The sequence below is a fragment of the Pseudophryne corroboree genome, chromosome 2 (genome assembly GCF_028390025.1).
Source record: "Pseudophryne corroboree isolate aPseCor3 chromosome 2, aPseCor3.hap2, whole genome shotgun sequence".
NCBI lineage: Eukaryota > Metazoa > Chordata > Amphibia > Anura > Myobatrachidae > Pseudophryne > Pseudophryne corroboree.
In genome coordinates, this window is record NC_086445.1 from 250,409,639 (window position 1) to 250,422,621 (window position 12,983).

The window sequence follows — 12,983 nt, forward strand, 5'->3', positions numbered from 1 at the left end:
ATTACAGCGCCTGTGCATGGAAGAGTTACTCTCAGAAGTGATACAAAGTAGTGCTGCAAGTTGTTACACAATTAAACTAGACTTGAACGTGCGAGGAAAGAAGCCTGACCAAAAACCAAGTTGTATGGTTGAAGTAAATTATAATATGGTTTGTTTTATAAAATTGCTTAGATTTGAAAACTGGAAACTAGTGTCAGCCAAGTGTGGTCACACTTTGCTAATTTGTATGAAATAAATTAAGAATTTATTGGTCAATTCACAAGATATACCAATTATTTCTTGCAGGGTGTACGGGACAATTTTCATAGCACAATCTTTGAAGTAAACCTTTTTAGCTTTTAGAAATACTAGTTTCTGTGCAATCCTCACAACTTCAGTAAAACTGTGCAATTAATGAGCATATTGTATCATAAGCAGCAGGATGGTTACCTCAACACAGACAGTTGCCGATATGAGGTAGACAAGACAGGAAGATTTTTGAATGCAAGTCACATTTTGGTGTTGGGTACCCCCTTAAGGATGTTCTTGGTATTACACACTTTCATCCATTTCAAGCACTAAAGAATGTTCTCAAACTCGGTCTGACTCCTCAGTACCCTAAACAGTGCATGTTTTCCAGGTCTCCTCACAGAATCACAAGTGAAATTATTACTGTAACCTCAGAGAATCACAAGTGAAATTATTAGTGGAGCTTTTAAAATGAGTCAGTGAGAGATGAGTACCACCTGTGCACCTGTTGGGTGACCTTGAAAATGTGAACAGTTTGGGATCCCGAGGACAGAGTTGAGAACCACTGCACGTGTTCGTTCACATAAAGACCATGGCGACACATTCTGATTAAATTTAGGTGACCAACCTCTTTAAAACATCTGTTTGTGAATAAAAGCAGTAGTAACATATTTACAAAGCAAACCATAACTGATATTGGGGGTAATTCTGAGTTGATCGCAGCAGCAAGTTTGTTAGCAATTGGGCAAAACCATGTGCACTGCAGGGGAGGCAGATATAACATGTGCAGAGAGAGTTAGATTTGGGTGGGTTATTTTGTTTCTGTGCAGGGTAAATACTGGCTGCTTTATTTTTACACTGCAAGTTAGATTTCAGTTTGAATACACCCCACCCAAATCTAACTCTCTCTGCACATGTTATATCTGTCCCCCCTGCAGTGCACATGGTTTTGCCCAACTGCTAACATATTTGCTGCTGCGATCAACTCAGAATTAGGCCCATTGTGCAGTGATTGCAAAAACGCGCCATGGCGTGTATTTCACCCTATTATGAGGACCTGGGACAGAATTTTCTAAAGTGGATGGGTCTGTGGGGACGCACTCCGCTGCAGCCAATCCTGAGCTGCCATTTCAATGACTGATTAATGCTGGCCTGGCCGCAAGGCATAAACAGAGGAAGTGGAGCCTTTCAGTCCTCCAGCGACTCTTCTGGTCATGCGCACTTCATGAGGCCCGGGCATGATGGCACAGCTCCCTGGCTAATTTGCCGACTGTCCACTAAATGGCTGAAGGGTGACCAGCTCCGAGTGGGTCCATGGTGGGGATGTTTAGCAATGGGTGGCTACTCAGTGCTATATAATCTACGTGGCGCAATGTGTATAACGGGCTCTACATGGCGCCATGTGTATAACGGGCTCTACATGGCGCCATGTGTATAACGGGCTCTACATGGCGCCATGTGTATAACGGGCTCTACATGGCGCCATGTGTATAACGGGCTCTACATGGCGCCATGTGTATAACGGGCTCTACATGGCGCCATGTGTATAACGGGCTCTACATGGCGCCATGTGTATAACGGGCTCTACATGGCGCCATGTGTATAACGGGCTCTACATGGCGCCATGTGTATAACGGGCTCTACATGGCGCCATGTGTATAACGGGCTCTACATGGCGCCATGTGTATAACGGGCTCTACATGGCGCCATGTGTATAACGGGCTCTACATGGCGCCATGTGTATAACGGGCTCTACATGGCGCCATGTGTATAACGGGCTCTACATGGCGCCATGTGTATAACGGGCTCTACATGGCGCCATGTGTATAACGGGCTCTACATGGCGCCATGTGTATAACGGGCTCTACATGGCGCCATGTGTATAACGGGCTCTACATGGCGCCATGTGTATAACGGGCTCTACATGGCGCCATGTGTATAACGGGCTCTACATGGCGCCATGTGTATAACGGGCTCTACATGGCGCCATGTGTATAACGGGCTCTACATGGCGCCATGTGTATAACGGGCTCTACATGGCGCCATGTGTATAACGGGCTCTACATGGCGCCATGTGTATAACGGGCTCTACATGGCGCCATGTGTATAACGGGCTCTACATGGCGCCATGTGTATAACGGGCTCTACATGGCGCCATGTGTATAACGGGCTCTACATGGCGCCATGTGTATAACGGGCTCTACATGGCGCCATGTGTATAACGGGCTCTACATGGCGCCATGTGTATAACGGGCTCTACATGGCGCCATATGTATAAGCGGCAGTACTGTGTGGTGTAATGTGAATTGGTACTATTAAGTGGTCATGCCCCTTCCCCATGAAGCCACGCCCCTACATTTTTGCTGTGCACCTTCGCAGCGTAGTCCCTAATTTGAAATATGGGAGGGGGAGCACAAATTCACTTTCTGCCAAAGGGCACCAAAATGTCTAGTTACATCTTTGATGCAACGTGTCCTGTATGCTACACAGCCCAGCAGCATTGGCAAGGAGGGTTTCTGTGTTTGTTAATTCGTTAACAGTATGTAATAACGGTGATCTAAAGACTAACATCTGAAGTTACAATATGTTGCTAGTGTCTGCCAATATATGCCAACAACCCCCTAAAAACTGCTAAAAAATGTTTTTTCCCCGACTCCAAAATTCTTTTAGAGAACATTTGTAATGGCCTGGGTTGCACTGCATGGAAAGGTCACTATTTAGTTGCCACCGGCCCTAGTATATCACTAAACCATTATTTCTGACCATGCACTTACCTCCCAATACTTTGATTTGTTAACACCTTCCGCATAGGCCCGAGCAAAGTTGCTATCACTGTTTAGGGCTGTGATTGCGGCACTGAACTGAGACATGGGGTGCAAGTTGGTGGGGAAATTGTCCAACATAGTTACTACGTGGGAAGGTAGGGCTGCTCTCTTTGCCCACTCCTTAGAGAGCCAGCTAACCTGTGAAAATAAAACACGTATTAAAGTAGTGACAATATAAAATAACATGTCAAATATAGTCTTACATGTGGGGAGTAGTAATGTACTAACCCATTATGAGAATATTCAGTGATTAACTGTACTGAAAGTTAAACACCTGTCTATGCAGTGTATTCCCATTATAAAACACATATTGGAGGTTAGAAGAAGTGCAATTGGGATTTTTCTCACATTTAGGGGGGGAATTCAACTACTCAAAGTACATTACAGCTAGTGAAAACTAGTGATGAGCGGATTCGGTTTTACTCGGTTTTACTCGGTTCTCAAAACCGAATCTTATTGGCTATCCAAAACACGTGACATCAGTAAGCCAATAAGATTCGGTTTTGAGAACCGAGTAAAACCGAATCCGCTCATCACTAGTGAAAACAGGAGGTAGCCTCGGGCTTTAATGCCAAGGGCTATTCAATTGGACTCCGTAATTCCCCAAATAGCCTTGCTAACGCTGGTTAAAGTACTGTGTTAACAGGTGTCAACATGTTAAAGGGCGTTAAGGCACAGTATAAGTGAAAAGTTAACAGATTGGTTTTTCTCTTGACGAAACCGTTATCAAGGATTATTTTTGACCTGCTGCAGAGGCAGATGGAAAAAAAATAAGAATTTACTCACCGGTAATTCTATTTCTCGTAGTCCGTAGTGGATGCTGGGGACTCCGTAAGGACCATGGGGAATAGACGGCTCCGCAGGAGACTGGGCACATCTAAAGAAAGATTTAGGACTATCTGGTGTGCACTGGCTCCTCCCCCTATGACCCTCCTCCAAGCCTCAGTTAGGAACTGTGCCCGGAAGAGCTGACACAATAAGGAAGGATTTTTGAATCCCGGGTAAGACTCATACCAGCCACACCAATCACACCATATAACACGTGATAGGAACCCCGGTTAACAGTATGATAACAAATGGAGCCTCTGAAGAGATGGCTCACAACAAAACCCGATTTTTGTAACAATAACTATGTACAGGTATTGCAAGACAATCCGCACTTGGGATGGGCGCCCAGCATCCACTACGGACTACGAAAAATAGAATTACCGGTGAGTAAATTCTTATTTTCTCTGACGTCCTAGTGGATGCTGGGGACTCCGTAAGGACCATGGGGATTATACCAAAGCTCCCAAACGGGCGGGAGAGTGCGGATGACTCTGCAGCACCGAATGAGAGAATTCCAGGTCCTCCTCAGCCAGGGTATCAAATTTGTAGAATTTTGCAAACGTGTTTGCCCCCGACCAAGTAGCTGCTCGGCAAAGTTGTAAAGCCGAGACCCCTCGGGCAGCCGCCCAAGATGAGCCCACCTTCCGTGTGGAATGGGCTTTTACAGATTTAGGCTGCGGTAAGCCTACCGCAGAATGCGCCAGCTGAATAGTGCTACAAATCCAGCGCGCAATAGACTGCTTAGAAGCAGGAGCACCCAGCTTGGTGAGTGCATACAGGATAAACAGCGAGTCAGTCTTTCTGACTCCAGCCGTCCTGGAAATATAAATTTTTAGGGCCCTGACTACGTCCAGCAACTTGGAATCCTCTAAGTCCCTAGTAGCCGCAGGCACCACAATAGGTTGGTTCAAGTGAAAAGCTGAGACCACGTTTGGGAGAAACTGAGGACGAGTCCTCAATTCTGCCCTATCCATATGGAAAATCAGATAAGGGCTTTTACAAGACAAAGCCGCCAATTCTGAAACCCGCCTGGCCGACGCCAAGGCCAACAGCATGACCACTTTCCACGTGAGATATTTTAAATCCACAGTCTTAAGTGGTTCGAACCAATGTGATTTCAGGAATGCCAAAACCACATTGAGATCCCAAGGTGCCACTGGGGGCACAAAAGGAGGCTGAATATGCAGTACTCCTTTGACAAAAGTCTGAACTTCGGGCAGTGAAGCCAGTTCTTTTTGGAAGAAAATCGACAGAGCCGAAATCTGGACCTTTATGGACCCCAATTTGAAATCGACCCAGTTGAAATTCCTCCGTCGGGGCCTTCATGGCCTCACACCAAGCAACATTTTCGCCAAATGCGGTGATAATGTCTTGCGGTGACATCCTTCCTGGCTTTGATCAGGGTAGGGATGACTTCCTCCGGAATACCCTTTTCCTTCAGGATCCGGTGTTCAACCGCCATGCCGTCAAACGCAGCCGCGGTAAGTCTTGGAACAGACAGGGTCCCTGCTGCAGCAGGTCTTGTCTGAGCGGCAGAGGCCAAGGGTCCTCTGCAAGCATCTCTTGAAGTTCCGGGTACCAAGCTCTTCTTGGCCAATCCGGAACCACGAGTATGGTTTTCACTCCTCGCCTTCTTATTATTCTCAGTACCTTGGGTATGAGAGGTAGAGGAGGAAACACATAAACCGACTGGTACACCCATGGTGTCACTAGAGCGTCCACCGCTATCGCCTGAGGGTCTCTTGACCAGGCGCAATATCTTTTCAATTTCTTGTTGAGGCGGGACGCCATCATGTCTACCTGTGGTTTTTCCCACCGGTTGACCAGCATTTGGAAGACTTCTGGATGAAGTCCCCATTCTCCCGGGTGGAGGTCGTGCCTGCTGAGGAAGTCTGCTTCCCAGTTGTCCACTCCCGGAATGAACACTGCCGTCAGTGCTAACACATGATTCTCTGCCCATCTGAGAATCCTTGTGGCTTCTGCCATCGCCATCCTGCTTCTCGTGCCGCCCTGTCTGTTTACATGGGCGACCGCCATGATGTTGTCTGACTGGATCAGTACCGGCTGGTTTTGAAGCAGGGGTCTTGCCTGGCTTAGGGCATTGTAAATGGCCCTTAGCTCCAGGATATTTATGTGAAGAGAAATCTCCTGATTTGACCACAGTCCTTGGAAATTTCTTCCCTTTGTGACTGCCCCCCAGCCCCGAAGGCTGGCATCCGTGGTCACCAGGACCCAGTCCTGTATTCCGAATCTGCGGCCCTCTAGTAGATGAGCCCTCTGCAGCCACCACAGCAGCGACACCCTGGTTCTGGCCGATAGGGTTATCCGCTGTTGCATCTGGAGATGGGACCCGGACCATTTGTCCAACAGGTCCCACTGGAACGTCCTTGCGTGGAACCTTCCGAATGGAATTGCTTCGTACGAAGCTACCATTTCCCCCAGGACTCGTGTGCATTGATGTACCAACACTTTTCCTGGTTTTAGGATGTCTCTGACCAGAGATGACAATTCCTCGGCTTTTTCCAGTGGAAGAAACACTCTTTTCTGGTTTGTGTCCAGAATCATTCCCAGGAACAGAAGACGTGTCGTCGGGACCAGCTGTGACTTTGGAATGTTTAGAATCCAGCCGTGCTGTTGTAGCACTTCCTGAGAAAGTGCCACCCCCACTATCAACTGTTCTTTGGACCTCGCCTTTATCAGGAGATCGTCCAAGTACGGGATAATTAAAACTCCCTTCTTGCGAAGGAGTATCATCATTTCGGCTATTACCTTGGTAAAGACCCTCGGTGCCGTGGATAACCCAAACGGCAGCGTCTGGAACTGATAGTGACAGTCCTGTACCACAAATCTGAGGTACTCCTGGTGCGGAGGGTAAATGGGGACATGCAGGTACGCATCCTTGATGTCCAGGGATACCATGTAATCCCCCTCCTCCAGGCTCGCAATAACCGCCCTGAGCGATTCCATCTTGAACTTGAACCTTTTGATATAAGTGTTCAAGACTTTTACATTTAAGATGGGTCTCACCGAACCATCCGGTTTCGGTACCACAAACATTGTGGAGTAGTAACCCTTTCCTTGCTGAAGGAGGGGTACCTTGACGATCACTTTCTGTGAATACAGTTTTTGAATAGCCACCAACACTGCCTCCCTGGCAGAGGGAGTTGCCGGCAAGGCAGATTTTAGGAAACGGCGGGGGGGAGACGTCTCGAATTCCAGCCTGTACCCCTGAGATACTACTTGAAGGACCCAGGGATCCACTTGTGAGAGCCCACTGTGTGCTGAAAAACCTGAGACGTGCCCCCACCGTTCCAGATTCCGCCTGAGCAGCCCCAGCGTCATGCTGTGGACTTACCGGACGCAGGGGAGGACTTCTGCTCCTGGGAACTAGCTGTGTGCTGCAGCTTTTTCCCCCTTCCTCTGCCCCTCGGCAGAAAGGATGAGCCTCTAGCCCGCTTATTTTTCTGGGGCCGAAAGGACTGTACCTGATAATACGGTGCTTTCTTTTGCTGTGGGGTAGCCTGTGGCAAAAAAGTCGATTTCCCAGCAGTAGCTGTGGAAACGAGGTCTGAAAGACCTCCCCCAAAAAGTTCCACCCCTTTATAGGGTAAAACTTCCATGTGCCGCTTGGAGTCGGCATCACCTGACCATTGCCTAGTCCATAACCCCCGTCTGGCGGCAATGGACATAGCGCTTATTTTTGATGCCAGCCGGCAAATATCCCTCTGTGCATCATGCATGTATAAGACCGCGTCTTTTATATGGTCAATCGTCAGCAAAATATTGTCCCTATCCATGGTATCAATGTTTTCCGACAGGGAGTCTGACCACGCAGCAGCAGCACTGCACATCCAAGCTGATGCAATAGCGGGTCTCAATATAATGCCAGTGTGTGTGTATATAGCTTTTAGGGTACTTTCCAGCTTTCTATCAGCAGGTTCTTTTAGGGCGGCCGTATCCGGAGACGGTAGTGCCACCTTCTTTGATAAGCGTGTCAGCGCTTTATCTACCCTAGGGGGTGTTCCCCAGCGTGACCTATCCTCTGGCGGGAAAGGGTACGCAGCCATTAACCGTTTAGAAATGATCAATTTCTTATCTGGGGAAGTCCACGCTTCCTCACACACCTCATTTAATTCGTCAGATGCAGGAAAAACTACTGGTAGTTTTTTCTCACCAAACATAATACCCTTTTTTGTGGTACCTGGGGTATCATCAGAAATGTGTAATACATTTTTCATAGCCTCAATCATATAACGGGTGGATCTATTGGAGGGTACACTCATCTCATCATCGTCGACACTGGAGTCGGTATCCGTGTCGACATCTGTATCTGTCATCTGAGGTAGCGGGCGTTTTATAGCCGGCTATAGAGTAGCCGGCTGTCCTATGTCATCAAACCTTTTATGTAAGGAGCTGACACTGTCACGTAATTCCTTCCATAAGTCCATCCACACTGGTGTCGACCCCGCAGGGGGTGACATCACATTCACAGGCATTTGCTCCGCCTCCACATCATTATCCTCATCATACATGTCGACACAGCAGTACCGACACACAGCAGACACACAGGGAATGCTCTTACAGAGGACAGGACCCCACAAAGCCCTTTGGGGAGACAGAGGGAGAGTATGCCAGCACACACCAGGGCGCTATATAACACAGGGATATCACTATACAGAGTGTTTTCCCCTATAGCTGCCTATAATATTATATATACTGCGCCTAATTTGTGCCCCCCCCCACTCTTTTTTACCCTTTCTGTAGTGCAGGACTGCAGGGGAGAGCCAGGGAGCTTCCTTCCAGCGAAGCTGTGAGGGAATAATGGCGCCAGTGTGCTGAGGGAGTTGGCTCCGCCCCTTTTTCGGCGGGCTTTCTCCCGCTATTTTATCGTTTCTGGCAGGGGTTAATATACACCTATATAGCCTCTGGGGTTATATATGGTGTTAGTTTTGCCAGCCAAGGTGTTATTATTGCTGCTCAGGGCGCCCCCCCCCCCAGCGCCCTGCACCCATCAGTGACCGCAGTGTGTGGTGTGCATGAGGAGCAATGGCGCACAGCTGCAGTGCTGTGCGCTACCTTGGAGAAGACGGAAGTCTTCAGCCGCCGATTTTCCGGACCACCTTCTTGTTTCTGGCTCTGTAAGGGGGACGGCGGCGCGGCTCCGGGAACGGACGACGAGGTCGGGTCCTGTGTTCGATCCCTCTGGAGCTAATGGTGTCCAGTAGCCTAAGAAGCCCAAGCTACCACCACTTAGGTAGGTTCGCTTCTTCTCCCCTTAGTCCCTCGTTGCAGTGAGCCTGTTGCCAGCAGGTCTCACTGAAAATAAAAAACCTAAACTATACTTTCTTCTAGGAGCTCAGGAGAGCCCCTAGTGTGCATCCAGCTCAGCCGGGCACAGAAATCTGAGGCTTGGAGGAGGGTCATAGGGGGAGGAGCCAGTGCACACCAGATGGTCCTAAATCTTTCTTTAGATGTGCCCAGTCTCCTGCGGAGCCGTCTATTCCCCATGGTCCTTACGGAGTCCCCAGCATCCACTAGGACGTCAGAGAAATACTCAATAACTGCAAGCTTCAGGGATAATTGGATATCGCCAGGGGATCAAGCAGCCTGCAGTAACCTCCCGCAGCTAACCAAATTCACCATTTAATGTATTGAGACACAGGGTATGCAATTTATTTGGATTGGCTGTAATCACACCATGCCGACTGCATGCATTGTTTGGTCTCAATGTCAGTGTACTTCCTACTGTTCACATATATTAGCAGGTGAATAATATTCATCACTGTGCCAGCAAGAAAGCATTCTAATGATAACCGTGCAAGCATGTGAATAGGGGAGGGGACCAACTTCAGGATCACAAGGAAAATGCATGCACTGAAGTGTGGACAAGCTCTCTAACAAAGAAGGATACATATAAAGCATGGGTTTGGCAAATCATGTCGGCATTGACAATCGGCAGTGCAGCTGTTTTGGCAGAAAGTACCTAATGTACTTTGTGGCTAATGTTCTTATGACTTAATCAGGAATCGTGGCAAGTATGTCCCTATAACTAACCCAACACCTAATGTTGGCATTTTACGTGTTGACACTGAACATGCAAACATTTTGTAGACGTTCACATGATAGCCGTCAACATATCCACAATGACAACATAACTGTTGACATTATGGGGGGGATTCAACGGACTCTCCCCGTGGCCGCTGTTAAATGGCACCCAACTGTGCCATTTAATTGTTACTTCATTCAGACACGCTGAGCTGCAGGGAGACACATTTCAGCTCGCAGCCCCCTGTGCTGGCAAGCTAAAAAGTGCAAAAAGCGACCCATTTGTGTGCCCAAATACCACTTTTCACAATTGCGCCCATTAGTTTAGTCAGGTTTAGCTGCTTTACGTGGCTAAACCAGACACTAATGGGTGCAACTGGTAATCAACTGAATATCACCCCTGCATTCTCCCGTCACAGGAGATCGGGTGACAATATCAACTGAATTCCCCCTATGAACACTGGACATGCTGACACCGTATAGCAGGCATTCCCAACCTCGGCCCTCAGGGCACACTAACAGTGCAGGTTTTAGGGATATTCAGGCTTCAACACAAACGGTTACATTAAAAAAAAAAAAAAAAAAAACGGAGGTACTAATTAAGTGACTTATGCTCAAGACTGGTTATCGCTAAAGCATGGACTGCTAGTGTGCCTTGAGGTCCGGAGTTGGGAATGCCTGCCGTATAGAATCTAGTACTGCCTGTCCAGCAAATCAGCACCGAATTGACCAATTCAGTCACTGCTTACAACAATGCTGTATTTTCACCCCTGCCACCTGCCCTTAGGGAGATTTTAATCAGCATACATTCCGACATTACTGTCTACATATTAAAATTGGCACTATTATAGGCAAGTCCTGGATAAATCTATGTCATGTGTCAGTATTAGGGATGATAGTGTTCACTTTGAAGATGTGGATGGGCCAGCATTTTTGGCCTTGTTAATTGTAGACTTTATCAAAAAGTTATTTTGGCTATCAATATTCTTTGGGGGTAATTCAAGTGCTTAATGTGTTAACCCGCATTTTCTTTTTTCTGCGCGGCTTACACAACAATGTCAATATGCAGATCACATACAAAAGGTTTTAATATGAAGCACATGTTTAATGAAAATAAACACAGGTTTTACCTGGTCTTGAGTGGGCACCTCCCCTGTAACCAAGAGCCAGAAAAGTCCCTCGGGCAGTGGTTCTTCCCCTCCTGGAGCCCTGGGCAGCAGCTTCTGGCATTCAGGGATGCTGTAACCACGGAAACGGATGCCCTAGAAACAAGAAAAAAAAAAGCATTGCACTATACAGGTACAACAAGTAGGCTATGGATAAAGATTTATGTATGGTCACTCTTACCTCATCGGGATCAAGTACCGAGGTTTCATAGACTAATCCTTTCATACCTCTCATGCCACCATACATCTAAAGACAGTAAAATAAAAATTTGTTCAGGTAAACACGCTTAAGGATATTGTCATGACTGCACATGAAACAAGTGGCTCTGGCCACACATAGCAGCCAAACGGGACCCGCTTGGCCGGGAGGGGGGTTTTGTTTTCACACGGATCCTGTTCTGCGGGATCCCACAGAACAGGATCCGTCAGTGACGCACGGGATTTCAACAGAATACAGTGCTGAACACATACATTTCAATGGGTGTGTTCATACTGAAATCCCGCCGTTTTCTCATCCGGCCCAACCGCAGCATGCTGCGGTCAGATCCGGCGGCTGTGGGACTGCTGCACGTGTGGGCGCCTGCATAGACGACCATGTGCAGTCTCCTTGCGGCCAAGCGGGTCCCGTTGCTTGGCCGCTATGTGTAGCCCGACACTTAGTAAATAGACCCCTGTTTGCTAAATAAACATAATCACACTAGCCTGCTCTAGCTATTAATAGAGAACAACCAGCATTCTTCAGGTTATTCACTTATTACAACACCAGCTACACCTGTTCATACGTTTATGGTGCCCTTCCCATAAAGGAGTTCTTGCAGGACTGCCGTGTATCTTTAGAACGTCTCAACAGCCAACATCTGTTTACCTCTTTTGCAGCAATGTCAAATCATTACACGAACACAAGCCTCACTCTTTACCGCTATAAAAATAAACACTGCAACCACATGAAAGTCACTAAATGAATTTCTGAGGAAAGAACACAGTTTCTCACCAGTTTATCAGTCCCAAGCTATCCCAACATTTTACCCTGTGTTCACTTTAGTTTTGTTATTACATAGATGTTTAAAATAGAGACATTCTAGGAATAACACCTATTCACTTGAACCTTAGAATCTTCTGTATTTTTTAGGTTGCCGGTGACATTTGATGTGTAATGCTCTTCTCACTAGTGTCTTGTATAAACAAACATATCACTGTATAAGGAATAAAGCAACTATGTGTATCCCATTACAGGTAATGCAATAAGATTTTCCTTCCCAACCACTTAAAGGTTAAATGTATTTTGGCACTGGATCAAAACAACTTACCAGTCATCTGACAACACAATACAAGTGGAGATTTCACAACATGCTCCTAGAAAAGAAGGCTTACTGCATCAAAATAACATATATACACTAAGTTACATGTAGAGAAGACCTTAATTTGTACACAGCCTTTTTTCCCCCCCCCAACTTCTAATATTTATCTTTTTCATGTGCTTTTAGTCCCACATGTGTAGCATGTACTTTTATGTTGCACATGCTGGATTATGTAACACTTCTGGTCCTACTCCTCACATCTGATGCGACCAGTCACAAAACGCCCACTGGACCCCCTTACCCTCACACTCTGCTTCTTAGATCCCTCCCCAGTGCCTGCCATGCAGCCTATCACCACTGCAAAAAGGAGCTGCTTCCAGCGAAAAACGTAGATAAAAAAAAGCCCCTAGTGCACACCCAGTGGCTGCAGAGAGGACCAGCCGCTGGGTAAATACAGGTCGCAATTTGATTGTTTTTTTTTTTTTTTTAATTGTAGAGTTTTTAATGGGGAAAAAAAAAAATAAGCAATTACAGAGGAGATGTCATACTAGAGCAAACCGATAACATACGCAAATCAGAATAATCAGTGACAT

The 12,983-nt window shown here is 46.9% G+C and overlaps 1 protein-coding gene across 1 annotated transcript in view; it reads right to left on the reverse strand.

Moving 5' to 3' along the window:
• CS (citrate synthase) overlaps positions 1-12,983 on the reverse strand; it is a 124,935-nt gene that overhangs the window by 42,327 nt on the left and 69,625 nt on the right. The window contains exons 4-6 of the mRNA XM_063952654.1: positions 11,274-11,339; positions 11,057-11,188; positions 3,003-3,191 (exon numbers count right to left, since the gene is read on the reverse strand). Coding sequence (XP_063808724.1) covers positions 3,003-3,191; positions 11,057-11,188; positions 11,274-11,339 — 387 coding nt within the window. The remainder of the gene's footprint in view (positions 1-3,002; positions 3,192-11,056; positions 11,189-11,273; positions 11,340-12,983) is intronic.